The sequence below is a fragment of the Colias eurytheme genome, chromosome 8 (genome assembly GCF_061535395.1).
Source record: "Colias eurytheme isolate Ceu_HAF_F1 chromosome 8, ilColEury1 Martin Lab GWU primary, whole genome shotgun sequence".
Classification (NCBI taxonomy): domain Eukaryota; kingdom Metazoa; phylum Arthropoda; class Insecta; order Lepidoptera; family Pieridae; genus Colias; species Colias eurytheme.
The window spans coordinates 5,530,515-5,556,552 of NC_142987.1; the positions used below are offsets into that span (position 1 = coordinate 5,530,515).

The 26,038-nt window shown below is 31.2% G+C and overlaps 4 protein-coding genes across 7 annotated transcripts; 2 read left to right on the forward strand and 2 right to left on the reverse strand.

Annotated features, from left to right (window-relative positions):
- Window positions 1–1,517: 1,517 nt before the first annotated feature.
- LOC149906499 (dopaminechrome tautomerase-like) lies at window positions 1,518–8,069 on the reverse strand. The gene is made up of 4 exons (XM_090104609.1): window positions 7,739–8,069; window positions 3,070–3,241; window positions 2,704–2,885; window positions 1,518–2,515 (listed from the first exon to the last, which is right to left on the reverse strand). Exons 1-4 carry the CDS (start codon window positions 7,959–7,961, stop codon window positions 1,566–1,568), a joined length of 1,527 nt encoding a protein of 508 aa, XP_089960735.1. The 5' UTR covers window positions 7,962–8,069; the 3' UTR covers window positions 1,518–1,565.
- A 511-nt stretch (window positions 8,070–8,580) lies between these two features.
- On the forward strand, window positions 8,581–12,467 carry LOC149906500 (uncharacterized). Its single transcript, XM_090104902.1, has 6 exons — window positions 8,581–9,155; window positions 10,097–10,246; window positions 11,075–11,227; window positions 11,410–11,703; window positions 11,837–12,006; window positions 12,124–12,467. The coding sequence occupies exons 1-6, from the start codon at window positions 8,957–8,959 to the stop codon at window positions 12,268–12,270; spliced, it is 1,113 nt and encodes a 370-aa protein (XP_089961028.1). The 5' UTR covers window positions 8,581–8,956; the 3' UTR covers window positions 12,271–12,467.
- Window positions 12,468–12,550: 83 nt separating this feature from the next.
- On the forward strand, window positions 12,551–13,597 carry LOC149906501 (ATP synthase subunit O, mitochondrial-like). The gene is made up of 3 exons (XM_090104243.1): window positions 12,551–12,638; window positions 12,985–13,176; window positions 13,254–13,597. Exons 1-3 carry the CDS (start codon window positions 12,551–12,553, stop codon window positions 13,595–13,597), a joined length of 624 nt encoding a protein of 207 aa, XP_089960369.1.
- A 60-nt stretch (window positions 13,598–13,657) lies between these two features.
- On the reverse strand, window positions 13,658–25,213 carry LOC149906502 (royal jelly protein-like protein). Of its 4 annotated transcripts, none has more exons than XM_090104617.1 (7): window positions 25,056–25,213; window positions 17,118–17,366; window positions 16,642–16,811; window positions 15,248–15,412; window positions 14,842–15,010; window positions 14,459–14,640; window positions 13,658–14,229 (listed from the first exon to the last, which is right to left on the reverse strand). In XM_090104617.1, exons 2-7 carry the CDS (start codon window positions 17,332–17,334, stop codon window positions 13,795–13,797), a joined length of 1,338 nt encoding a protein of 445 aa, XP_089960743.1. In that variant the 5' UTR covers window positions 17,335–17,366; window positions 25,056–25,213; the 3' UTR covers window positions 13,658–13,794. The 4 variants fall into 4 exon arrangements, with proteins under 4 accessions (XP_089960743.1, XP_089960745.1, XP_089960744.1 ...); XM_090104619.1 differs by lacking the exon at window positions 25,056–25,213 and adding an exon at window positions 21,012–21,030; XM_090104618.1 differs by lacking the exon at window positions 25,056–25,213 and adding an exon at window positions 18,847–18,935.
- Window positions 25,214–26,038: the final 825 nt, after the last annotated feature.

The following is a 26,038-nucleotide window of genomic DNA, read 5'->3' on the forward strand; positions in this document are numbered from 1 at the left end:
AAAACAAAAGGACACTGTCAAACACAAAGCGTAAACGTCAAACTTTTTGCCAAATTTATCATATCAAGGAATGTATCTCTGGAACATCATATACATTTCTCGTAGAACTGGTCTTCTTGGGAGCCTCTATGTGAGCAACTACTGCATCCCAGGGATAGTCGAGCACATCTTTATGCCATTTTTTGCCATTTTTTGCACCCAGTCGCATATTTTATGCTCCTCTTCTAGTGTAAGGATGGATGTCGGACCCATTTTTCGTTCCATCGGTGACTTCCCTTTTACTTTATTAATTGTAAGCGTTATTCTTGGTACACCGAACTTTTTTGCAGCCGTTCGTATTGGTGTTTTATGAAGACGAACATCGTTCACTGCTACAAGCATTGCAGCTTCAGTATAATTTAGGAATACGCCCCTTTTCCCAGGCATCTACAAGATAAAAATTGGTTTTAGTAATAGATCATAGCCATAAATTCGTACCATAAACAAAACTAACTAACTAACTAAAGAAAATCAATCTATTGTTAAAGTAAATAAAATAGTTTATTTTAATTAATTATTATATGCAGTATATTTAAAAGATACAGAACATAATCAAAAGTTGACCACCATGGTCAATTACTAGAAAATCATAGTCAAACGGTAATTCGGTAATGGACCACCATGGTCAATTACTAGAAAATCGCAGTCAAACGGAATCAGTATTGGACCACCCCCACATCTCAATTTTTTTAACAAATCTTTAAATTTTAATTACCCTGTCATTTAAATAAACCATAAACGAATAAAAAACGAAAAACACTTACCGTCAACAAGGTGACAAAGTTCCTAGTATTCAGCTTCAAACTTTTTCAATCTCTACGAATATTATTACAAAAACGAATTTATTGATTTAATGGTCCGTCACTCAACAAACAACTGACCACCATTTACTATATTTGACAGATACGGATGCGCAATTTACGCGCCTATTTGACCAGATAGCAGCACTAACTACTTATTTACGAATGAGTTTTTAAAATTGCCGCGAATTCTTATTATAACGGTTTATGTGCATTAGCGGTCAACTACAGGTACATGGTCAACTACTGGTGACTTTACCCCTATGTGATTATTATAAAAAAAAAAAAAAACTGAAAAAAAGAACGGTGTTGATACTTTTTATTCATTATGCCGCTGAAAGATAGCTATATGTTATCAATTCAAGTCATAGTTCTGAAACTGAAGTTTTAAAACAATAATAAAACAGAACATAATAATATAATATAATATAATAATTATTCTGTAGTTATTAAAGCCGAAACCAAGAAGTCCTGATATATTTTAAAAGCAATTTCACATATCGTATCAATTTGCTATTTTTTAAGATTTTTTCTTTTTAATCCGATGTATAGCCGCAGGTGGATTGAATACATCGCAAATATCATACATTTTTTCTTTGTAATTGCTTTAATAGTCAAAATTTTACCATACCTAATTATTACACTTGTAATAAAATCAAATAAAACGTAAAAGGCTAGATATATTTTTAATTTTATTTACAAGAGTATATTTTACTTAAAGTATATTTATGGCAACAAATCAGTATGAATAATTGGTCTTTCTACTATGGGATAACCGGGATCACAAACCGTGCCTCGAACCGCTTCTATCGTGTCAACATACATGATACGATAATTATAGTCTTCTGGATCTAATGGACCCTCTTGAAATATTGGTAGTCTGTTTGATATTACCCATAAACTCTGCCGCTCACTTTGATCCACTTTAATATCATTAGGGAAAATTAGCGTCTCAGGGTTCCTAGCCACGGTGCCAGTTGTTATTTTTTGATATGGTTTTTTAGTATCCCAGCATGCTATACTGTCTCTAGTGACTAATCCGTAAAACATTACTCCACGCCTATCTATGGCAGATGCTGATGATTGTCCAAACAGCCCCCTACTTTCTCCTAATAGATTAAACTCAGTTGCACTGTTATTTACACGCGATGGTTCGCGGAGAACAGATGTTTTGACGTAAAACTCTCTGTAACTTGACATTGAATGGAAGTAAAGGATTCTTTCCTGAAAGTAATTGACTGGAGATAAAGCTAAACCAAATATACCATCGGACCATTGAAAATTATGTCCATGAAGTGTATAATTGGATGCCAAAGGATCTGGATAGAATAAATGATGAGAAAAACGCCAAAATCTGGCGTCCCTCTCGCGAAATACTAATAGACCAAATCTCCAAGTATCAGCAATGTAAACGTGTAGATCTGAACAATCTGATGTTCTAGAATCCACTACAATGTTTGAGAACAGAGAATCTTGGAGCACATATTTTTCAGGAATAGTATAACGTGCCACAAGTTCATCGTTTTGTAAATTAAAGACAACGATGCTAGGCGGACATATTTGTTTAGGGTTGTCTTGTGAATCAATTTGTCCAGAATCCAGGACCCATAATCTTCCACATTGATCCACGTTTATGCGAAATACGGATGTTAAGCCAGAGCAATTGTTTTGGCTATCTGAAATGAAATAAACATAACTTGTACTTCTCACAGAAATATCCTCTTATATTAGATGAAATTTTTTTGTTATCGTTTCAGATATTTAAGACTTTATTCGTTACAAACATACGAGGATATAAGTCTAATCTTTATAATATGCAAGTACAGATCCTAAAATTATGTTTCTTCATTAAAAATATACTCACTGAAGGCTCTATGAAAGCTCCAATCCGGGTACGGTCTGAGGAGGGGCGACACTACACCCCCAGAACGGGACACAGTAGCCAGAGTTGCGGGAACACCTTGCCTCCAGCTGGGTAACGTCACCCAAACCCGCGATCCCCACACTTCTAAACCCAATGGCAGAACACTATCTGGTACGTATTGCCTGAAAACGCAGATACACTTTCGTTAAGACGATATCATGATATCACGAAAGAAATTAATATTTATGTATAAAAATTTTGTTCAACAAAACAAACAAACGTAGTCGAGGTGCACTTTTTCTTTCATAAAATGATTTTCACAAAAAATAGCTGTTATTACAATTTTCATATTATGTATCTATGTACCTGGAAGAGAGAGCTCTCTGTCGATGCAGTTCGGAAGGAAACTCGAAGTCAATATATTTCCATTTGTAAAGAGTACTGAAAGGTGGAGTGTCCACATCCGCTGGTAGAGATTGTGAACTCGCTAATCCTAACATAGCAAGCCATAGTGTGACCCCCGCTGTTCGCTCATTTGCTGAAAATGCAATTTTAAATATGTTTAGTATTAAATTGAATTTCTGAAAACTGTGGATTGTTAAGTCACCTACAGTCTGCTGTCTGCTGTTCTAGAAGGAAGATAATATCTAGGATCAGAAGTTAGCTAAGTAAGCTTTCAGAATTGTTGTGTTTTACCATAATATTATGTACGATTTACGTCGATGCTTTACGGGAAATAAAAGAAAAAAGAAATTGGGAAAATCAAAAATTACTTTTTCTGATCTAGAAACATTAAATAAATGTTTATTTGCCGTATTGCCAATATCTTAATATTATGTCAGGCTTACCTTGAAGAAACATTATTAATTGATACCTGTAGATATATTATGCTATTATAATTCAAAAATGAATATAGATTAAGTTTGTTTTTGTGTATTTCCTAGTTCACGACATTTAAAACCGTTTTAAATTATTTTAATTATCACAGAACTTATTGTTGAACAAGTTAGTTAGAACATCATCGAATGTGAAATGAACGCATCGATGTTTAATGAAATTTTATATCAGCAAAAACATTTATACAAGGAACGGTGAAATGTTTAACTTATTTATTTTCGTTATAACTCATTCAAAACTCAAGTTATCATACGATATTTGACAGTAAGGGCAAAACCAAAACCTATTCTTTGAAATGAGAATGAAACCCATGCCCATAACCCATAGCCCATAACCCACGGGAAAAGAGCTCTGGGTTTATCGGATTCCCAATGCCTACTCCTATGTTCCGTTGTATGGAGAAGAGTCGAGAGTATGTATATCTAATGTAGAATTACACCGAAAATAAAATTGTTAGAAAAGATAAAATAGGAAGCAAAAGTGTATCACAGGTTATAATAAATACGGGGCCCGAGAACTGCTCGTTGAAAACTTAACACTAGAGCAATCACTTTTTTATACCTTGATGCTAATTTATCAAGACAGGCGTTACACTTTTTTACTAACTTAGATTCGATGTTTAATGTTTATGCATTTGAAAGTGGATTTTGAAGAGCACAATGAGAACAATAAGAATCTATCTGAAACCGTAAACTCTTCAATTAATATGAACGATCTGGTTACGAAGACACCTCGAGATATAACGATCACTTAAAACTACAAAATGTGACTAAAAAGTAATCGAAAGCCTATAATTCAGTTATGGCCATCTTACCTCTAGTGCCATGGCCATCACGCCCGGACATCTCGGGAGAGATGGCCAATTGTGATTTTTAAAAAACTTAAATTAATAAGGTGATCAGATTAGAAATTATTACTTTTATGTTTAGAATAACATAGTTGAATCTTTAAAGTTTAAGAATAAATAAAAACAATCACAAAAACAAGAGTATTTCATTTCTGATAGAGCTTAGAAAAAACTATGGCCAACTACCCCGGACTTACCCTATATTTAAATTTACCTGGGTACCTATACTTTTTTTGAATTCTAGATTAATTTAAGATCTCCCTTTATTTTAGTCATAAGCTTATGTAAAGTAGTATATAAAAGAACAAAATCGTTTGTGATGAAAAAATTATAAACTATAGTCTAATTAGATAAAACAAGTTTTTATTGGCTGATTTCAATGTTATGAATTAATAAAAACAACCTCTGCCACCGTCTCTGAATGAAAATCACTGAAGTACATTTACTGCTTAACTGAGATTTTTAAATTTAGTTATTGTTTCGAACCTTTGGCATTGTAGGTACATCTATACAAATATTATAAAGAGGAAAGGTTTGATTTTTTGTTTGTTTGTTTGTATGAATTGAATAGGCTCCGAAACTACTTGGCAGATTTGAAAAATTCTTTCACTGTTGGAAAGCTACATCATTTCTGAGTGACATAGGCTAGGTTTTATCCCGGAAATCCCACGGGAACGGGAACTATGCGGGTTTTTTTTTGAAAACGCGGGCGAAGCCGCAGGCGGAATGCTAGTATTTCATAAATATCTTAAAAATTAGCTCCTAATAATCCCGAAAATCCCTAAAAAAAATAAGAATCCAATTCCCATGGGGACCATATAAGATTTTACTGCGAGATATACACCAGAGTTCAGCCGTCAGCGGGAAAAGCGAGTGGCTCGGGCGGATCGGGCCAGATCGTCAGCCCCCCTATGCAAGTGGCTTTCTGTTAGCGTAGCGTTCAATAGAATAGACTGCGAATGTATGAGATTGACGTAAGACGTATCTACAGCTTACGTCAATCTCATACATTCGTAGTCTATTCTATTGAACGCTACGCTAACAGAAAGCCACTTGCATAGGGGGGCAGGGGCGCCAAAATACATATCTCGCGAAAGATAACACTGTCGTTTAACGTTTTCTTGAACAAGATGCATTTTGTTCTATGAATGTTCATCTTCTTGGTAAATAGTGGAAAATTAGAATTATTATTAGAATTCGCCATTCGAATTTATTTTTTTTATAGATTTGCTATACTTACCTAAGGAAATAATATGATAGGAATAAAATATTTTACAACAAAAAAGATTTTAACATTAAATAAAAATGTAATGAAATCTTTTAATCGTAACGTTACAACATCTAAGTATTCAAAATTAAAACTAAGTACTTCTTCAGAAATTTTACTTGTTTTATTTTCAATCTTCACTATTGTTAAATTTATGGTTTACCTCTGAAACATTTGTAAAAAGTGTTTATTTTTTGATGCTTAAGAATGGATTACAAATGTTTTAAAACAATCAATAGCACGTTGAGTAATTTTCTATCAAAATGTAGACACGCTTGATTTAGCATAAGTAAAGCGATGATTTCTCTGTAAAGTACCTTTAGATTTAAAGATTATGCTAATCAAACTGCGATATCGAGTACTTACAAATATTGGGGATAGTAGGGAGCATTTACTCGGTAAAAATATTTACCTACTTAGATAGGTTAGGCTAGATAATTAATTATTTGGAAAAGTACTATCAGATGTAACTAGTACTAGTAAAATTTTAGGCATATTATAGCTAGTGAAACTGTGCAGGCTAGGCAATGATAATAATTGCCAACAAAAAGGCATACGCAAAAACTCAGAACAACAATAATACTTAGGTATCTATATTTGCATACAAAAACTTATTTAGATTTGTGGTTGCCTATTTACGATGAAATACAGTTATAGTGGGTTTGGTTATAATGATTTCTAAGAAAAAAATGATTAATGTGGTAACTGAAGTAGTTGCCAATACTAAACTTAATATTAAACTCTACATTTTGCCTAAATAAAACTTAAAAATTCTTATAATAAATTCATCAGAAATGCCAATTTAACCAGAGTATATTTAGGTACCTATAGTTGTAATGATTAAATGGTTATTCTTTACTTTATAGTGAAAAGTTATTTAAATTAATTGGCGAAGATGGTCACAAAATAAAAATTATGTAAAACAGAGATTATTCATCTGTATGATTGGAAAATGACAAAGAGTAGACCAGGTACCCACGTAAGTAGGTAGTTGCCAATTAAAATCAATTTACCAAATTCCGTGACTAGACAGGGAAGTTAGCAATAGCTACCTACTACTAGATATTTTTAGCTCTGTTATAAATTGTAATTAAGTTTACTTCTGTAACATTTTTTATTGGACATGGTCAGTTGTATAGTTTCCGCATGTGATGACTAAACGCTAGGTTTAACTGAGTAACTGATTTAACTTTCACCATTGCCATATACGATATAGTAGTTCTATTTAATATAGTATATCTAAACTTTCCTCGATACATGTAACGATCTATGTAATGGTGGTATGCCGTTGCAGATAATAATTATATAACACCCACAGCCAAGTCCTATTTCATCCTTTCCCATTTTGCTTTGAACGAGAAAGTTAATAGAAAGGTTGGAAATACTAGTTACTCAGTCCCTTTAATATCGTTTTATTTTTGCTATCTCCTTTCAATATTTTTATTGTCTGTCCCACAAAGAAGATCGTATTTTTAACGTCTATCTGTTCTGAATTTCAATGCACAATAAATATTCATTCATTTTCTATTTCATACGTTATACTGCAACTATTGAAAATATTTTATATGGAATTTTAGGTAGAGATTAACTTGACTATGACCTAAAATTAATAGACTTTTCCTATATGTAGGTAGTAGATATCTACATTATGTAGGTATCTATTATGATAAATGTTAATGACATTATGCATTATATAAAATATACACAACTACTATTTAATAAATTATATACAAGGTATGTAGTGTGAAGGCAAAAAATGCCTAAGTAATAATTAATTTCCTAGTAACTATTTAATAGTTGTATGCATTTACATATATTCATGAAAATTAAGTACTATTGCAATTAAAATAAAACAGGTAGGTACCTTAATTATTATGCACATGCTGATTTTTTAATGAGTAGGAAGAAATTATGTATATATTTTTATTTAATTTAATAAGAAAAAATTTTATAACAGTTTATCTGGATATATAAAAAAAATATTTGATGCATTGGTTTTCTGTGATTAATTTAAAATTACATACCTTGATAAGCTTTTTTCGATTCTAAATGACTGTAGAACTTCCTCCTTCGATATTGATACGGAGACAACCGTTCATTGTTTGTATATTTTTGATCATAAAAGCTTAATACATTTAGATCACGCTGTTCTAAATATGGGTTCACATTTTTATATTGAGCACTGATATCGGTAAACGTAACCGACGGTGACGACCACTGTATAAACCATTGTTGTGACACTGCCATTTTACATATTTATATTAAACGCAAGTATTAATTGTATCGCTAAACCCGCGTCTGTAATAGGACCTATGAGCGTAAGAGCTATCACCGTTCTAAAGAGCAATCTCAAAATATTGTCTGCACGAAGGCAATAGTCTTGGCGTTTCAAAATAAGATATCGCCCTGTTTTTTCTTCCAATGTATTTGCTGCTTGCACTAATGGTAACGTACAAAATATTGTGTAACTGTACCAAATATTCGATTAGGCCTTTATGTGTTAATTCGGTCGGCTGGTAGCTCTAATAAATAGCTTGCCAAATTTTTACAATCTATATTCTGAAATAGTCCAAAACAACATAAATATTATAAAAAATAAAAGAAAATACGGAATAATGATTGAATCTCCATTTGTTACGATGCTCTATCTGCCAAATTTTATTGTAGTAACGCTTTAGTTTTTCTTATAATATATTTTTATGTTTTTTCGAACCTTCCTATGTCTAGAGCATGCTTTAACGCCAACTTATTTAAATAGCAATTTTGAAATAACTATAATCGTCAACCATAACAAATAAGATTGATCTATTGTGCGAAATCATTGTAGTACCTAGTTATTTGGGCTAATGTCTATGGTGAAGTTTTCTGTAACAAATTACGTTATTACTCTAATTTTTAACTGAGAATAACATGATTTTATAGAGAACAATGATTGCAATACAATTATTATACAGCTGTGTAGAACTTTAAATTTGTAGAAATGCAATGAAATGAATATTTAATGGCGGTCTTAATGCAAAGGAAAGTCAATTTTCTGTTGTTAGCGCTGTTAATCAAGAATTATTTCTAATATCTTGTTCCTGGTTTTATAACGACCAGTCGCCTTAATTGTACTCAACTTGGTACACTCCGATAGGACGTTAATGGTTACTTGCACGACCCAATCAAGAACAACCGAGTGGCTTTTACTGGATTTTTACGACGAAAAACATTTCAATCTCTAAAAGCAATTGTAGTAGAAAATGTTCGGAAAGTACATCGCATTGTTTGTTTTAATAGGTGTTACAGACGCCATCTATCCGTATTTCGATACCCAAGATTTTATCTACAATGTCCCAAAAGTGTATAGAATTTCAATTACGTTGGATAAGTTACTTGAGTTTTACGAAAGGAAGCCATCGAAAGACCCCGAATGGTACATTGCACTTGGAAAAGCCAGAGGTAAACTATAGATAAAAAAATTAATTCTTTCATTCTACCTATGTCTTTCATATAATTATAGGTAATTATAATATTATTTTCGAACAGATAAAGATCACACATACAAACAATAAAAAATATAATTGTACAAAATCTGAATTTATAGTGCAATTGCAGTTTTTAATTATAAGTCTGACCTTATAATTATTATGTTTAGTATAATTTTAGCAGCTGGGCCATGTTGCGTAAAACTATTTCATCAGAAACATGAAAGGATGATTTTTAATTGTAATCACGCAAGCATAATAGATCAATTTCGTTATAGATGATTATCAGATACTTATGAAATTTGTATTAAAACACAACCTGGAAGTTCTAATAGTAATTTGCAGTTTAAACATATTATTATTTACGTAATAGATTACAATGACGTTAGGTATACATACTAGCTAATAAAAAATATTAATTTATTTTAACAAATTTTGCATAGAGACAAATTATATTCTGCAATATACAAGATACTTTTAATTGTATATGTTTCAACTTGTTTCTTCAAATATGCATCAAGCACAAACCAACTATTTTATCTTACTAGATCATGAAACGCAACATCTACATATTCATCATATTTTTATAGCTCTATTTACGTTATTGCGTTAATAGATAATTAATACGAAGTATTATATTACCTACTCGTTTCATATACCAAGAGAATCATGAAATGTCGAATAAGATAATTTTTATTTTGGTGAAATACAATTACTTATAAACATTCTTAACGATAAGACTTAAAGTTCCATTCGTCTGTGACGTTCTCAAAGAGTTTGTAGTTATTCTATTCTTTTATCGAGTTATGCATCGAGAACGCTCATTTGGGGTACGAGCTTAACCATTAGGTGAACCATCGAGTGAAGTTTTCCTGTTTAATTTCCTAAAAAAATCTATTTATTTATTAATTTTAGGTCAGTTGGAATATACAATAAATGAATTGGAGAAATCCGTTCCAATCAAATTGAAAGAAAATTTGAGAAATCTTACTAGACGTATGGATCGAATACAGAACAATACAGATATAGGGGCTTTAGTGTATCGAAGCAAGGACTATGAATATGGTTTGTATGAATTTTGAAACAACTTAAAAAAGGAGGAGGTTCTCAATTCGATTGTATTTTTGTGTTAGTCAGATTTGTGTTAGCAACAATTAGAATTCAAATTGTTTCAATAATATTTTTAAGACCTAGATATATTAAAGCACTACACAATACTCAAAGCAATACTTCATTAGTGAAAAGTAAATTCCTAAGTATCAAATGTAACCAATAAAAATGTCATGGTCATTATAAATTGCAATACGTATTAAAAATGTGCAATGTATATTATGTTTCACAACTCGTGCACATTTAAAAGATAAGATGGTTAGTGTAACGCACTGGAAGTATTTAACGAATAAATCTAAACTCACTGGATCAAGGACACATTTCTTAATCAGTAATGTGTTTTGTATTCATAAGATGAACATGAAGTTTCATAAGAAATATCTAACTACATGACTTTGCGCTTTAGCTTGGTAAATATTTTATGTTCGTGTTTCGAGGTGCAATGGTCGTGTATGTGGCTTGACTTATAAACAGTTGTGTGGTTTCACATTAATCATCGACACCATCGAACATAATTTTTATTAAAAAGAAAATTAAAATAAATAAATAAAAAATTGTATATTTCTGGCTCTACATTGAAAATATAATTATAATTTTCTTACACAGGTTACATAAATATCTAGGTAGCATAAAGCTGCTCCTGAGAAAATACGACATTGCTGATTATTATTCGCTCCTTCTTCATAAGACTTATAAATATTATACTTAGGTTTTATTTTAATATCAGCTTCGAATTACTTACGTCTTTGAACACAAATTTAACCCCTTTTTTGTTTTTATTAGTAGCGAAAGCAATATTTAACAACATGGATGTATTATCATCATTATTTGAGCCATTGACAATTGGAACGATGGGTACGCAGAAGCCATTTAGATTCAACTTTGAACAATACCTTCAAGAAGCTAGAACCAAAATGCCCAGTAGAAAAGCGGCTGGTAATTTCTGTATTTTTATTCCTGAAATGTCTTAAGAATAAGTATACAATTTTCATGATTAATTTAATTCCATGCATTTATAGTACTGGCACAGCTTTTATAAAATCGCGCATTTCTTGTAATGATTTTTCGTATAGTCGACTGCAAAAGCACATCGATTTTGAAGTTTCTAACTTTTTCAGATGCTTGTAATATGCAGTTATTAATATCAGCCATGGAAACTCAAACTACACAATCCGAAGGTACTTGTGAGTTGACCACAGAATGTCAAGCGCAGCTGATGCAAGGGTCAGCCCTTGCGTTCCAGCAAACGAGTAGAGTTAGAGCCATGACGCTGGCCAGAATTTTCGACTGCATGGAAGGAGTAGATATCTCCGCTAATATCTATAAATTATGCATTCAAATCTATAAAGAAACCAAGTCGCTGGAAGCATGGGACCACCCACCTGGAAGCAGAACTTTGTTCATGCAACAGAGTAAGTTTCTGTTTGTTGTTAAGTTAGTGATTTCACCGAGAAATGAGTGACATGGGAATTGAATTCCTTTAATGATGTTAGCTTTTCCAAAAACTTTAGTGATACGATATAATTTAGCCTTTCTTTCTTCTAGTTCTATTTTGCGCATCAGAAGGATATGGAGAGTTTATAAAGCCTCGTTGGATGAATAAAATAATGTCCTGGCAGGAGCCGAAAGGTTGCTACTCAGATGATCGTCAACCATTTTTAAGATTGACTGGTTTTATTGGTCCTGCAACCACGTCAACGAAAAAGGATAGAGAAGTACATAATAATATATAACATTTTTTTTCTAAGCATGGTTATTTCAATAGATCTTTGGGAATGGTCATCGATGATCGATAGCATAGTATGTATTAAATGTATTTTTTTTTGTTTTAGGAAGAATATCGTATAAAGAAAGCAGCGACGTCTGAAGGTGGTGTGTGTAACTCTTTAACATCAGCCATGGCTCTTGGGTCTCTTGTTATGTACATCCGAGCTTTATTGGAAACAGATCAAGCATTTCAATATGACGTACTAGTATAAAATATAAATGTAGTTACCGTAGTAAAAGCGTAGTAAATAGTTACAGAGTTACGAAGATAATCTATTTTAATCAGAACTATATTTTTAAACTCAATTGTTGAATCAAATATAACAATTATGATAAAACCAAGAAAACATACACTGTGTTTTTTTTAACAACTTCATCAGATTACATCCTCATTTATTGTGCAATAAAAATGTAAAATATCAAACTTTACAAATGACATTGACTTTGCATTGATCTAAGCAATAGATGTACGAATAAATAGCTTCGAATAAAATGAATAAATTATTATCGTTTTATCCTATTTTTAATAGAACAATGTGTATGGCTGCAAAATCTACTAAAACACCTTTAGCTGTTTATGGTAAGGATAAATTTTATATGTAGGATGTAGTACCTTTTTTTTTTTTTGGTAACGGGGAGGAAATCTTCAAAAGATACTCTCTTTTGGGGGAATAAGAGAGCATGTGGGATTCTTACCCACTAAAACCTCCTCGACGGCCAAACCCAAAGCATGGTAGCGGGGACTCCGGGATCTCTTGTAGAACGCACCAGAGTTAGGATGTAGTACCTAGGTATTACATAGATAAAATACTTTTTCTCGTAAAGAAATAGCTATGGAATAGGCTTGAAATAGGTAATTATGAAAGATTATTCAAGTTTTTTTATTGTACAATACATATATATTAAATATCACCTCATTATTTTAGGAATAGAAGGACGCTACGTGAGTGCTCTATATAGTGCAGCTTTACAAATGAAACAAATAGAACAAGTTGAAAAACATCTGTTAGCGTTACAAAAGGAACTTCTTAAGCCAAAGGTTGTGGACTTCGTAGAGACAAGTATGATCTCATCAGCTGATAAGGCTAAATTGATGAAAGAAGTTGGCGAAGAAGTTGGTAGTTACAATTATTTTTCACCAAATCAAAATTATATTCATTTTGATAAATATCCAATAAAATTACTATGTAAACAGGTATGCCCCCGGCAGCTATCAATTTTCTCACACTCGTAGCTGAGAACGGGAGATTGAAAATGCTCAGAAAAATGATAACTATGTTTTCTGCGGTCATGGTCGCTCATCGCAACGAGGCTCGGTGTGAGGTTATCACAGCAAGACCACTCGATGACTCTACCAGAAAAACGCTCATGGAAGCTCTCAAAAAATTAACAAAAGGAGGAAAAAATGTACAACTTACTGAAAAAATTGATTCCTCAATCATAGGAGGTATGATTGTTGGTATTGAAGATAAACACATCGACATGAGTATTGCAAGAAAAGTACAAATGTATACAGACATTTTAAAGCAAGCTGTTTGAGAGTGTTTTCAATTCTTACATAATATGGGGAATGTGGATTATTGAAATAAAAATGCGTCGTATTTTTTAATAATTTATTATACATCTATTAATTATCTTACAAACTATATTAATACGCCTTTAATTACACAATAATGTTTATGGCCAATTATTTAATACAAAACTGGTCCGCATTTTATTAGACATAGATTGTATCTCTAAAGAAATGCTACAACTCCATATCTGAAGATATGTTTTGGGCTGTCTGCTGTAATGAGATTGGCATGCTGGCCAGTCGTACGATCCTTTGGGGGCATTAAACAAGGAGAATTTTGCAATAAAGTTGGGATTTTTTCAGCGTGAATTCTATAATTTATTCTGTCTGACCTTAAAGAACCAGTCATTACTCGTTGAAAACTAGATGTAAGGATCCATAGTTCTTCTTGTCCTTTAAGATTGTTAACAATTTTTAAACCACTAGCGAATTGTAAAGTCTCTCTATTGATTGCAATTTGATGGAAGTTCCTTGTAGAGAATTCAGTTGCAGAATTCCAGCACCATATGCCCGGAGGTTCCATCAAGCCGAAGAATAGAATACCGTCTTTATTCATCGCTTCGGCAGCTGATTGGTTTGGCCTTTTTTCTGGGAACGCCTGGAATGAGTAATTAAATTCAAACATAAAATTTACTAATATGTACAATTTACATAAAAAAATGTTCTAGCCAGTTTTGAGCTACGAATCTGATACTATAATATACATTATTTATAACAATTCTTTGGCACTAATGCATCAAGTTATCGAATTATTAGGAATTTTAGATGATTCTTATTCTTCTTTTTTCTGTAAGCATATTTTAATTTGTTACGTTTTATAAACTTACACTGATTGAACCAGGATCTGCATTAGAATTCTGAATAAATGAGTCATTAGTCAGTACACTGGTCCGGACTACGTTTTCTGTGACAGAAGCAAGCGCATGGAAGTACAGGAACCTGTCATCATCGAGGAGAGGAGGTGATAGGGCCATTCCGAGTACACCATCCATCAAATCGAAACTTTCCCCTGGAATAGATCACATTGTTTTCTAGTAATAATGTAATTGGTAATACAATTTCGTAATAAATTCGAACCTATATCTTAGTTTTTAAGGTTGTGTGATGTGCTATTAAACTTGAGTGCTTCGTATCACTAATTTGGGTATTTGAGTAACGCTACCTTGTCCTAACTAACAACTGCAACAAATACATAATTATTTGAACTCACCATCAATAGTGAAGGTACCATGATTAGGATAAGGGAAGAAGTGTCGGTGTGTAACTCTCCAAGAGCGATCATTGGCAACATCCACGACGAGTAGACCAAAACCAGAGACGTCAGCTACGTACACATATGTGTTCATGCAACCGCTTGGTCCTCGTCCTGTGTCCACAACCTAATAGAAAAAGTTCTTATTATAATAAATTAAATATGTCATATTTTTTTGCATATTTACTCGAATCTGTTAATATATTAATTTGCTCAGATTCTTTGAAATTTATTTAAAGTTATTTGTAACTTTAACTACAACTTAAACCTCACATGAACATATAAAAGCAAATACTCAAGCACGCACAACATTAAAATTACAGGCGTTATAAAAATTGATGTAGCGATATAAAATACAACTTACAGGTGTAATGAAAAGCGATGTGGCGATATAATTGGAGGCGTTCACTCGGTGACGGTAGATCAGCTGATCGGTGTGAAGGTCGAATGCCAGCAGCTGTGGTGGACACACCTGCATGTCGCCGATCTTCCCTGCGTCCATCACCCATAGGCGGTTACACTTGTCAATCTGGATAAAACATATTTATTGAGAACTAGGGTTGAGTAGGCTCCAGCCCGGCTGTGCCAGAATAAAAAAATCTTAAACTATAGCTTAGGTTTAGTTTTAGAGAAACGTTTATTTTTTTTGTAGTTGCTATGGATGAAACAATTTTCAATATTGGTAGAATAGTTGAAAGATGAGAAAATACCAAGAAACTCGCATACCTACGGACCTGTAACTTTATCACTTTATTTAATTTATTAGAATTATAGGTACCGGTTTGATTTTTATTTTCTCGCATAACTCCATTTCATACCAAATATTATTAGCTTAATATTTTATCTGTATATTTGCGAATATTTTAGCATATTCTAATAGAGAAGTAATTAAGAGTTTAGTCTGTAGTTATAAATAAAGTTTACGTTTTATTGTCATACATTATCACTTTATAGTGCTTAATAGTGCACTGAGATCAACGTTGAATCCATCGTTTCTTTAATAAGTTTCATTGTTCAATAATTATTATTATTTAATTATGTATATAAGAAAAAAAACTGAGTATGTAAATGAGATATAACAATAATTAAAATGAAAGGGCCAATTTAGGTGCGAATAAAATCGCTGATTCTTATGCTATAGATCACTAAAAGCATCAATGTTAAAAAAATAATTACCTAGTATAATGTTATAATTTCTTATACATATTACACATTTACTACATTTACTAGTGATTTTTTTGAAAACATACACGTTTAATTCGCGCTATTAACTCTACTTATAAGAACAGTCTATATGAGTATTTCAATAGGTTAATTTTAAAACAGACGAAAATTCAAAACTGCTCTCGCGAAAAAACTGGTTTCGTTTCCTAGTTCTTATTTTAAATGTTAGTTCAAATAAATTTTTGTTACCCACAACGAAGGATTTAAAAATAAACCCATAACCATAGTAATATTTACATAAAATATTGATTTTTCGTTAGAACTTATTGCCCACTAGAGGTTATTGACTCTTAGTCATTTAAGGTGAAGAAAATTTTAAAGTGTAGTTTCCAAGTATTTTGTGAAGCATTGAAAACAAACATTGACAATTAGTATAGAAAAACCATATTATGAGTTGCAAATATTAATTCTAACTAGCAAGAAATAAAAAAGATCTTATGAAGATTTTAATCAAAACATAATCTTTGCTAGGAAGTAGCTTAGATTTTTTTATCATTATTCGTATTGTTAATGAATAACGCTATAAGTACATACAGCCACTCTGAATACGGATGTGAGGCCATCACAGTTGACTCCTTGATTGTCGTGCCAGGAATAATCTGGGTATCCCCGGATTCTGCCGTCTTCAGCAACCACGCCGAGTGTGACGGGCCGACCGACATCGAACCGAGGTAGCGTTACGAATATTCTTGATTTCTCTGGACCTGAAGTATAAAACAAAATTATTTATGAATTATTACGTACCTAATTATTGCGGTTTGCGCAGCTGAAGAATTTCGTCAAAAGAAATTCGCTCTACCATAGACCTATTCAATTCTTTTGTCTGCGAACCAGACCCTGAGCCAAACCGCATGATTATCTAATGTAAATTCCAATGCGAAAGCTCGATACCGTATTAAAAGCATTGCCCTCCTGCAAACTAATGATTTTTATCATCTATCAGTTGAAGTCGTATATTACGTCATTTGCATTATCTTTAAAAAAACCTTGCAAAATTAAACCATACTAACTTTGTCTGTATTGTACATCAACGTCGATAGGAACTGAATTGCCAGGTACATAGAACTGCCGTTCTGCCGCTATTTGCCGCACCGCTTCGCTTGGGAACTCGAAATCTAACTCCGCCCATTGTCGTACTATTCTCAGACCAGTTTTGGCTCTTATTCCTGGCCAGCAACATGCCAGGCAGTATGATAATAAAAAGAACCTCTGTATACCGTAACTCATTTCAGCCTTGTATATGTCTAAAAGGTGGGGATCTGGAACAACAAAGATTAAATAAGTGTGGATTTACAATATTAAATTGTATGTTCCTATGGTTCTCTTAAAGTCATCTTGAACATCGAGTCATCATGCACAAAATTACAAGACCCTATTATATTTAATTTGAATTAACAATAATGAATATTATGTACTCACAAAATATTATGTACTCACAAAATTGTGGGTTTATGGTAATTAGTAATTACGAACTCTATCTTTTTAACATTTTTATTTTATGCATGACTAGATTAATTGTACAAATATAATATCTCTCGCTTTAGATACATACTAAATTACGTACATTTGTATATATTTTTTTGTTTGTTGTTACTAACTATAATGTGCATTGTATATAATTGTTATATAGCTTTATCTTAATATATATAAATCTCGTGTCACAATGTTTGTCCTCAATGGACTCCTAAACCACTTAACCGATTATAATAAAATTCGCACACCATGTGCAGTTCGATCCAACTTGAGAGATAGGATAGTTTAAACATGTAGGTACCACGGGCGAAGCCGGGGCGAACCACTAGTTGTTATATAAGATGTTTATTGTTTAATATAATTATATGTCATAGTCATACAGAAATACGTAATTAGAGTGTAGTTATCTTAATAAGGAAAACATCAATCAAACGTCCAAATAGTACACGAGTCAAAGAAGCGTGAACAAAAAGTAGTAAAAACTACGTTTTTATGAAAAGTACCTTACCGTACTGTCTTAACAGTTGACCGCACGTCCTGTCTTGATAATAATAGTCCCTCGAAGTCATTTCGTCTTAGTTTAATTTATTTTTTAATTTGTTTTTGAAAGCAAATTTTTGTTTTAACTTGCAAGTATTGTATGAAACAAATTCATTTGTTTTGCCATAAACACTTTCTTATATTTCACTCACTTAATTTTTCGAATATTATATTTTATTATGTCGTATTACTTCTAGCAGTCTGAACTATAATCATACTGAGTATGACCTAAGATGAAATTGATATCTTTTTCTTATATATACGCTAATGATACATTCCACAAACACTTTAGATTATAAATTTTATATCTATATGAGCTCAATATTATGATAAAATGGGTCCATATCCATTTATATCCTCAAATATACAGTTAAGGTAAAAGTATTTGTTTTTCTTATGACGAATAGTAATAATTAATGCTAATATAACTGTATTGAACTGATTCTCTAGATTTAAAATACTGACTTCACTTGAATTGACAACATCTGTTAAAAATATTAAAGTTTAAAAATGTTTTTCCGTGAAAAACCAATACGCAGAAGAACAGTAGAAAACAATTTAAAACTTATACACGTGTAAGAATATACAGATTCACACAACAACTGACGGCGAATGTCTTTTTAATTTCTAACGGTTATTTATTCTCGATGTTGGTTTTGGTCATTCAAATAACAAAAAAAAATTTTCAACTTTTGACTTCTTTAATAAAAAATAAAAGAAACTTACAACTTCTCTGAACCAAGCTATAATTTATAACTTTAAAAAAATAGTAATTTCAAATTCTCCTTGTAAGCAACATATGTTACCTACTGTGTAACATGTAACTAACTTGTGTTTAAATAACATGAAACAATGTTCTTATAATTGTTATTTATACCTAAATTTTACTTGAAAATGGCATTACGTTTTCAGTTTTCTTGATAAAAGTATTTTATTCGTTCCTAAAGTTACGAAGGTTCTCAATACGCGACGTATTATATTTTTAATGGCTGGTTATTCGTCTGTAAAGTAAGGTTAGATATATCATATAGACGAAGATAGATGATTAGAGAGTTTAATCTCATAACAAGAAGGTTCTAAATTCCAAAAGAATATCCGTCCTAAATATTGTGAAATACCGATCTCTACTTAACCTTTTACTCGTAATATACAATCTTAGCATACAATTGATGGTGTCAATTATTACTTTACGAAAGATGGAAGAGACGACACGTGATCTTCTAAGAATCTTTAAGAAAAAAAAATCGTAAAAGATTATCCGGATCTTGAAGAAATCTTGCTTTAACGGTTTATTATCATAACATAAAGTAGGTATTATTGAAAATAATTTTAATTTAATTTCGTAGTAGACTCGCAAATTTTTATTTATTTTTTATTTATTAGTGAACCCTAATGTACTGAAATTTTGAAGCAATCAAGTTTCCGTAATTGCTCCATTTGTACAGGTATTGAACTCATAGAGATAACAATTTGATAAGTTTATAATTTTAATTAAAAAAACAATTACTATTTCTATAAGTAATTAAAATAAAGTGATGAATTAATTTTATATTTCGTACACTATATAATAAGGGCTGAACGTTTGTCAACCTAAAACTCGAGAATGGCTGGACCGTTTTGGTTAATATTAGATTCAAATTAAACGAAAGTTGCGGTCAGTAAAAACGGTGATTAAGTTTGCTAACACAAAATTCTACACGAGTCAGCTAATAAATAAATAAATTAATAACCACTTGATGCTTATTAAAATAACTATACCAAGTGGGCAAAATTCAAAAACAAACATATTATAATCATTGGTCACCGAATGAGATATTTATTTCAATTAAATTTTATGTGCAAAAAAGGTTTCAGATTTTCACTTCACTTTTTTTGAGAAAGCGACGAAATGCTCGCACTTTTTCCCCAACTATCTCACACTGATTCAAAGTCACTGTCCCAACCCCGAACACAAACATGCAACTACAGGAAAATATTGATACCTAAGTTGTAGATGATGATTGTTATTTCAAAACAAAAGCCTGTTTTTCTCTATTGCTAAAGATGTCGTGACTATGTATTCTTTTAATGGGTAGAATAAATTAGTCGTTGGAAGAAAATTGAATGCTCATCCGTGTCTTGATCGTATATCCGATGGTTACAAACGACTTCGTGACATTGAACTTGCTATGGTTGTTATTGTAATAAATAATAATACATAATCATTGTCGTAAACGTAGCTCTTTTTATTTAGTTAAGTACCTCACATTGTGTCGTTGTTTTGAAACGACATTTAAAATATCATTGACATGATGAAATGATCTTTATCTTACTTTTAAAAATTTCATTTTGACAATTTTGTTCATAAATTGAACAGTAGGAAAATGTCGCTAACTCCCACTAGGAAAACCCGTATGCCAGGAGTCAGCGCCCTCTCCAATATAATGTACGGGAAGTGAACAACAAAAAAAATCCATGACAAAGATATTAAAAATACATATAATTTATTTAACTGTTGTAGGTGTTCGTTAATACATATTTGAAAAATACTTTCTCCGATATATTAATATAATCAAACCTTGGCTCTACATTTTCTTTAAATTTATGTAGATGACGTATTTTTTTGTGTTAACTGGATAAATTAATGTATCAAAATATTCACTTTACATTAGAAATGTGAATTCATTTATTGTGATTTTATGGTGAGAAATATAAAACATTGAATTCATTATTTTTAAGAAATAAATGCTAAGAGTGTTCGAGATATACCGCTTTATTTATAGCGGTATATCTCGAACACTATATTTATATTTGTACCGCTTAATTGAATTTCTTATTAATTAAATAGCATACAATACTTTTACATCTAACATTGCAAAGTGTATTAAATTGTGAAAAAAATAATTACTTACAACGTGCAACGGTCGCTTTTCCGGCCTATGTTTCTGTGACTAATGGAGTTTTTTATCTGATTTCTCTCATTTCACCGATCAATTTGTTTTGCAACTTTCTATGTTATAAAAGTAACGTTAATATTGTAAGCTTTGTAGATTGTTTGAAAAATAACTTCCGTGATTAAAGAGATTGTTGTCCAGAGCTATTCTATAAATTACATTATCTGCTCATTGAACCAATGTTTACAACGTAGGTTTACAAGCATTATAACGGTAAGTAAAAACGTAACCACGCCTATAAAATGCGAACGTATATATAATTTGAAATATTTAAAATTATTTTTATTATTTTAATACGTATACCTAGAAGTTAGAATGAGCATTTCGTCAAACATAATTAGAACCTTTTAGAATCTATTTTAAAGAACTCAATCATCTACTTCGACTATAGTCTGTCCACTATAAGAATTGCTTTTTGACAGCTCGACGGGTGATACCAGAAGTGATGTCTAAAAGATTATCGATTGTGATACCATTTCAATTATAAATTCAAAATATTATCAAAAATCGAATTAGGTACGTAAATAATAATTAGTAAATAATAGTACGTAAACGTACTAATAAGATATGTGATAATAAGACCACATATCTATGCATTTTATGTTAAAACTAAACTAAACTAATATTTTATTATTTATTGGTTTCTATCTTACAATTTGGTTGTCTTTATGTTTAAATGATATAACTTATAAGAAGAGTTTTTCTGTATCGGATATATTTTACAGAGTATTTCTATCGATTATTATAATCTATCGACCCATCATTGAATAATTCTGTGTAGACATCACTAAGTGGGCGGGGCCGGTCCATGAAGTACAATAATTATTTGTATGACATTTTAACATAGACAATACAATCCTTCATAGGCGTGGAGCTGTCAAAAAGCAAATAATATAATGGACAGAGTATAAAAGGTTTTATTTTACGTTCAACAAACAAGCTTTATTTTATATATTCTGTAAAAAAAATCTTTAATCTTTAAAATAATCTTTACTATGTTTTTAGTGATATTTAACTAAGTATAATGAAATAGAAATGTATTTTTATACATATCAATAAATTCTTTATTGAAATGAGGAATAAGGATACTATTCCGTATAAGTTATATATGTATATATATATATATATATATATATAATACCTCTAAAGTAATAGACATATTGTGATAATATTGATGTAATATTTTTGAGGTAGATATAGTAGAATAATTAGAATCATATTTACAGGTAAATAGGTAATATACGTCATGGTGGATGCGTAAGATGTGAAGTGGTATGTAGAGTTCGTGACACATTGTAAGGTTAACTTAAGACCTTAATTAAAAAATAATTATTAATAGCCTATCCCAATGTTTTATATAAGAATTAATAGATTATTTATTTTTAGTTAACATTCAGCCTTTTTATCTGAATTTGTGAAACATTTAAAAATATAAAAATAATAATTTAAATTCTTCTTGTAACTACTTATTTATTTTTCTGGTTAAAAAATCTAATTCTGTTACCATAATGTGCTTTTTTTAATTAAAAAAAAACATACGAAAAAGAACGAGTACTGTAATCAGGTTATATTGAGTCCTTATCATTAATTTTTGAACGAAAGTTGGCTCTACCGAGAATTGTTGACAAATGTTGACGAAGTAAACTCTGCTCTTTTACGCATATCCAATTGGTTTAATGCTAATAATTTACTATTAAATACAAAAAAAAACAAATTGTGTAGAATTTATCCTCCCAAATGTAAAAAAGGTGAAAAGGAATATTATTTTAAACGGGGAGGTATTATACCCTGTGGAATCGACTGTTTTTCTTGGTTTGACATTAGATGAGAAGCTTCAATGGGGGGCCCATGTTACCACCACCGCTGCTAAGCTCAGCTCAGCTGCATATGCAGTTAGAAGAATAAGGCATCTCACCGATGAAGAAACGGCTAGATTGGTTTACTTTAGCTACTTTTATAGCATAATGTCCTATGGAATTCTGCTATGGGGCAGGGCTGCAGATATAGAAACTATATTTATATTACAGAAAAGAGCCATACGCTCTGTATATAATTTGCGTGCTCGAGACTCACTAAGAGATCTCTTTAAGAATACTGGTATCCTTAATGTACCGTCGCAGTATATATTTAATAATATTTTATATGTACATAATAACGCTTACTTACACACAAAAGTAGGAGATAGACATTGTTATGACACAAGAAACAGAAATAAAATTGAAATGCCATTATTCCGGCTAGCTAAAGTTAAAAATTCATTTATGGGCCAAGGTATACGCTTTTACAACAGAATTCCTCATAATATTAAAGAGTTTAGTAGTTCTAAATTTAAATCTTATATAAAAAATGTACTTGTCAAGAGAGCCTATTACAGTATTAAGGAATATATGGAAGATAAAAACCCATGGAGGGTTGTCGCGTAAAAACCACAGGACAGTTCTTTGGTTTGGTTCTATGATAATATATTAGGTATGATATTACATATGTAATTTGTAAAATTGTAAATCTGACATGATTAAAAAGAGCAACTATGGAGTTTCTTGCCGATTCTTCTCCGTAGATACTGCTTTCCGAATCGGTGGTAAATGTTAAAAACATGTACTTAATGACGTTTCAAAAGTGCTTCTAGAAGAAGTCTAATTGAATAAATAAATGTTTGAGTTTGAGTTTGAGTTTGAGTTTGAATTGTTATTATCATTACTTTTGTCTCGGACTTTTGTGGTTAGTACAGTAAAACTTTAGACTGGAAAAGCCCATGTTGCCATTACTTTGGTGAACTGGTATTTTAATATTATTGTATTTTCAGTTATATATTATTTAATAAGTATCAAATAAGAACTAGTAATTACTAATGCATGATGATGAATGAAAAATTTGAGCTTTTAAAATTCGGTAAATTGTTTCCAATCTCTCATATTTATCAATGGCAAATTATGCTATATCCCGTGGCGTTTTTCAACGTGTAAAAATAATAATTTATACGTAGATATTACGTACATTGATGCGCTAATCCGCTGACCGGTTTTCTATGAAATGTGACGACAAGGATCGGTATGTTATAAAATTAATATTTAAATGTTTATTACTTTAATAATTTAAGAATGAATTCGTTAATATGAGATTTGATTATACCTACAGATGTTGGATTTTTGTTGGCTGTGAATTACATCATTTGATTATTTAGGTAACTAGCGGTCCGCCCCGGTACATATTTACGTTTTCTCTACATATGAACCATCCTCGTACTTCAAGGAATATAATAAAAAAATAATTATCGAAATCGGTCCACCCGTTCACACGTGGTGCCTTGACAACGCGAAACGGGTTTCATTTTTATATATATATTATATATTATAGATTACCTAATGCAAATTGGAGGTGTGTCCTCTCTTTTAAATTTAAATAAATTAGTTGCTTCTGATGGACGGTTCATAGAATTCAATCAAAGTTCAATAATTTATAGTGATGGTATAGAAGTTACATATTATTTAAAATGCAATTGTAATATTGAATTATTGACATTAAAAGAGCAACTGTGGAGTTTCTCGCTGGTTCTTCTCTCTATATATCTACTGCTTTCCGGATCGGTGGTACCTAATTGTTAAAAATATGTATTGATGATTCGAAAGTGCTTCTAAAAGAAGTATGTATTTGAAAAAATAAATGTTTGAGTTTTGAGTTTGAGTTTGATGAATAAAGGTAGGTAAAAGGCTGAATGGGACAAAAAAAATACTGATAGGATCAATTTAAATTATAATAATGAATTAAATCTATAATTAAATTAATTTTAGTATACTTTTATGGTGGAGTATCGTCTTGTTTTTAAAATAACCGTTTTAATCACCCCACATTTGTTATATATTATTATATTGATATATCCTAAATAAATTAGGACTGTCTTATCAATAACATAATATTACAGGTCGAAAAGTACATCACGTAAAAGTAAAGTATATCACGTGTATTCCATCTACCAAAAAAATTAATAAAAAATGAACATACCTTAACGTACACAAAATCTCTATCACTTGGTTTAATAGCGCAAAACGCGGAATTGCGCATGCATAAATTATTCTTTTTTTTATTCCTAAATATTACGATAAAATCACAATAAATAAACGAGTGACTCCACTGCGAGACGAGTTCGGACTGTGATGAAACACGACCCAATACTTATTATAATATCCAACCCATATAGATAGTGCGTTATGAGTGCGATTTTCTGAATTATCCTCTAATGAGACCTTTGTTTTTATTTACAATAAGTTCCTCAACTTTGAACCTTTGCCGTATATACCAGATAAGTAGGTATACGCCGCAGTAACCCGATACGAATAATGCAGATTTTTTTGTGACTAAGTATTCATAAGCTTAAATACTCGTTTATACGGAGGAAACTCTTAATGTGAAATATTTTGTTTAATTCATAGCAATAAATTAAATAAATGTATTTAAAAAGCATAATTTATGCTAGCTGCAACTAGTTTAAATAAGTAGTTGTATTCAAATTAAATTTTAATTAGTTTAAATGGGTTTGTTTTATTTTAGTTAAGCAATTTTTTCACCATAGGTAGGTATACAATAGTTCATAAATTATGCACATTACACCACTTCAACAACACTCGAATATACTCGTACTTTATTTGTGGGGCGGTTATTTTATGCGTAAGCTGCTCAAACTAAATGAAGTACAACCTCCTTTCATTTATTGTTTTATAAATAAAACACGCGGAAGTTCAGGTCACCAAAGAACCTTTCAAATAAAAAAATCTTAATGTCTGTCTGTCTTATCACATATATAAAAAACTAGTTTATTTATATTGTAGTACACACTATAATATATTGACTATAATTAATTGGTAGTTAGACATTATTTGTGGCATTGTTGTTTTTATAATGCTTAGTTAGTTTATTGTGTTAATTGAAATATTAAATGCAATTCCACTTTAACTCACACTGATATTTGAAGCTATAATATAAACCTT

What these genes read in the sequence shown, in the direction of transcription:
- LOC149906502 (XM_090104616.1), bottom strand. Translation starts at nt 18,149, where the DNA reads ATGACTTCGAGGGACTATTATTATCAAGACAGGACGTGCGGTCAACTG. An exon ending in CATCCGTATTCAGAGTGGCT is followed by an intron (nt 15,413 to 16,641) that starts GTATGTACTTAT and finishes TGTTTTATCCAG; the next exon opens with ATTGACAAGTGTAACCGCCT. An exon ending in CATCGCTTTTCATTACACCT is followed by an intron (nt 15,011 to 15,247) that starts GTAAGTTGTATT and finishes TTTTTCTATTAG; the next exon opens with GTTGTGGACACAGGACGAGG.
- LOC149906500 (XM_090104902.1), top strand. Translation starts at nt 8,957, where the DNA reads ATGTTCGGAAAGTACATCGCATTGTTTGTTTTAATAGGTGTTACAGAC. An exon ending in TGCACTTGGAAAAGCCAGAG is followed by an intron (nt 9,156 to 10,096) that starts GTAAACTATAGA and finishes TATTAATTTTAG; the next exon opens with GTCAGTTGGAATATACAATA. An exon ending in AACTTTGTTCATGCAACAGA is followed by an intron (nt 11,704 to 11,836) that starts GTAAGTTTCTGT and finishes TCTTTCTTCTAG; the next exon opens with TTCTATTTTGCGCATCAGAA.
- LOC149906501 (XM_090104243.1), top strand. Translation starts at nt 12,551, where the DNA reads ATGAATAAATTATTATCGTTTTATCCTATTTTTAATAGAACAATGTGT. An exon ending in AACACCTTTAGCTGTTTATG is followed by an intron (nt 12,639 to 12,984) that starts GTAAGGATAAAT and finishes TCATTATTTTAG; the next exon opens with GAATAGAAGGACGCTACGTG. An exon ending in AGAAGTTGGCGAAGAAGTTG is followed by an intron (nt 13,177 to 13,253) that starts GTAGTTACAATT and finishes CTATGTAAACAG; the next exon opens with GTATGCCCCCGGCAGCTATC.
- LOC149906499 (XM_090104609.1), bottom strand. Translation starts at nt 7,961, where the DNA reads ATGGCAGTGTCACAACAATGGTTTATACAGTGGTCGTCACCGTCGGTT. An exon ending in ATCGAAAAAAGCTTATCAAG is followed by an intron (nt 3,242 to 7,738) that starts GTATGTAATTTT and finishes TTGCATTTTCAG; the next exon opens with CAAATGAGCGAACAGCGGGG. An exon ending in CAGAGAGCTCTCTCTTCCAG is followed by an intron (nt 2,886 to 3,069) that starts GTACATAGATAC and finishes CTGCGTTTTCAG; the next exon opens with GCAATACGTACCAGATAGTG.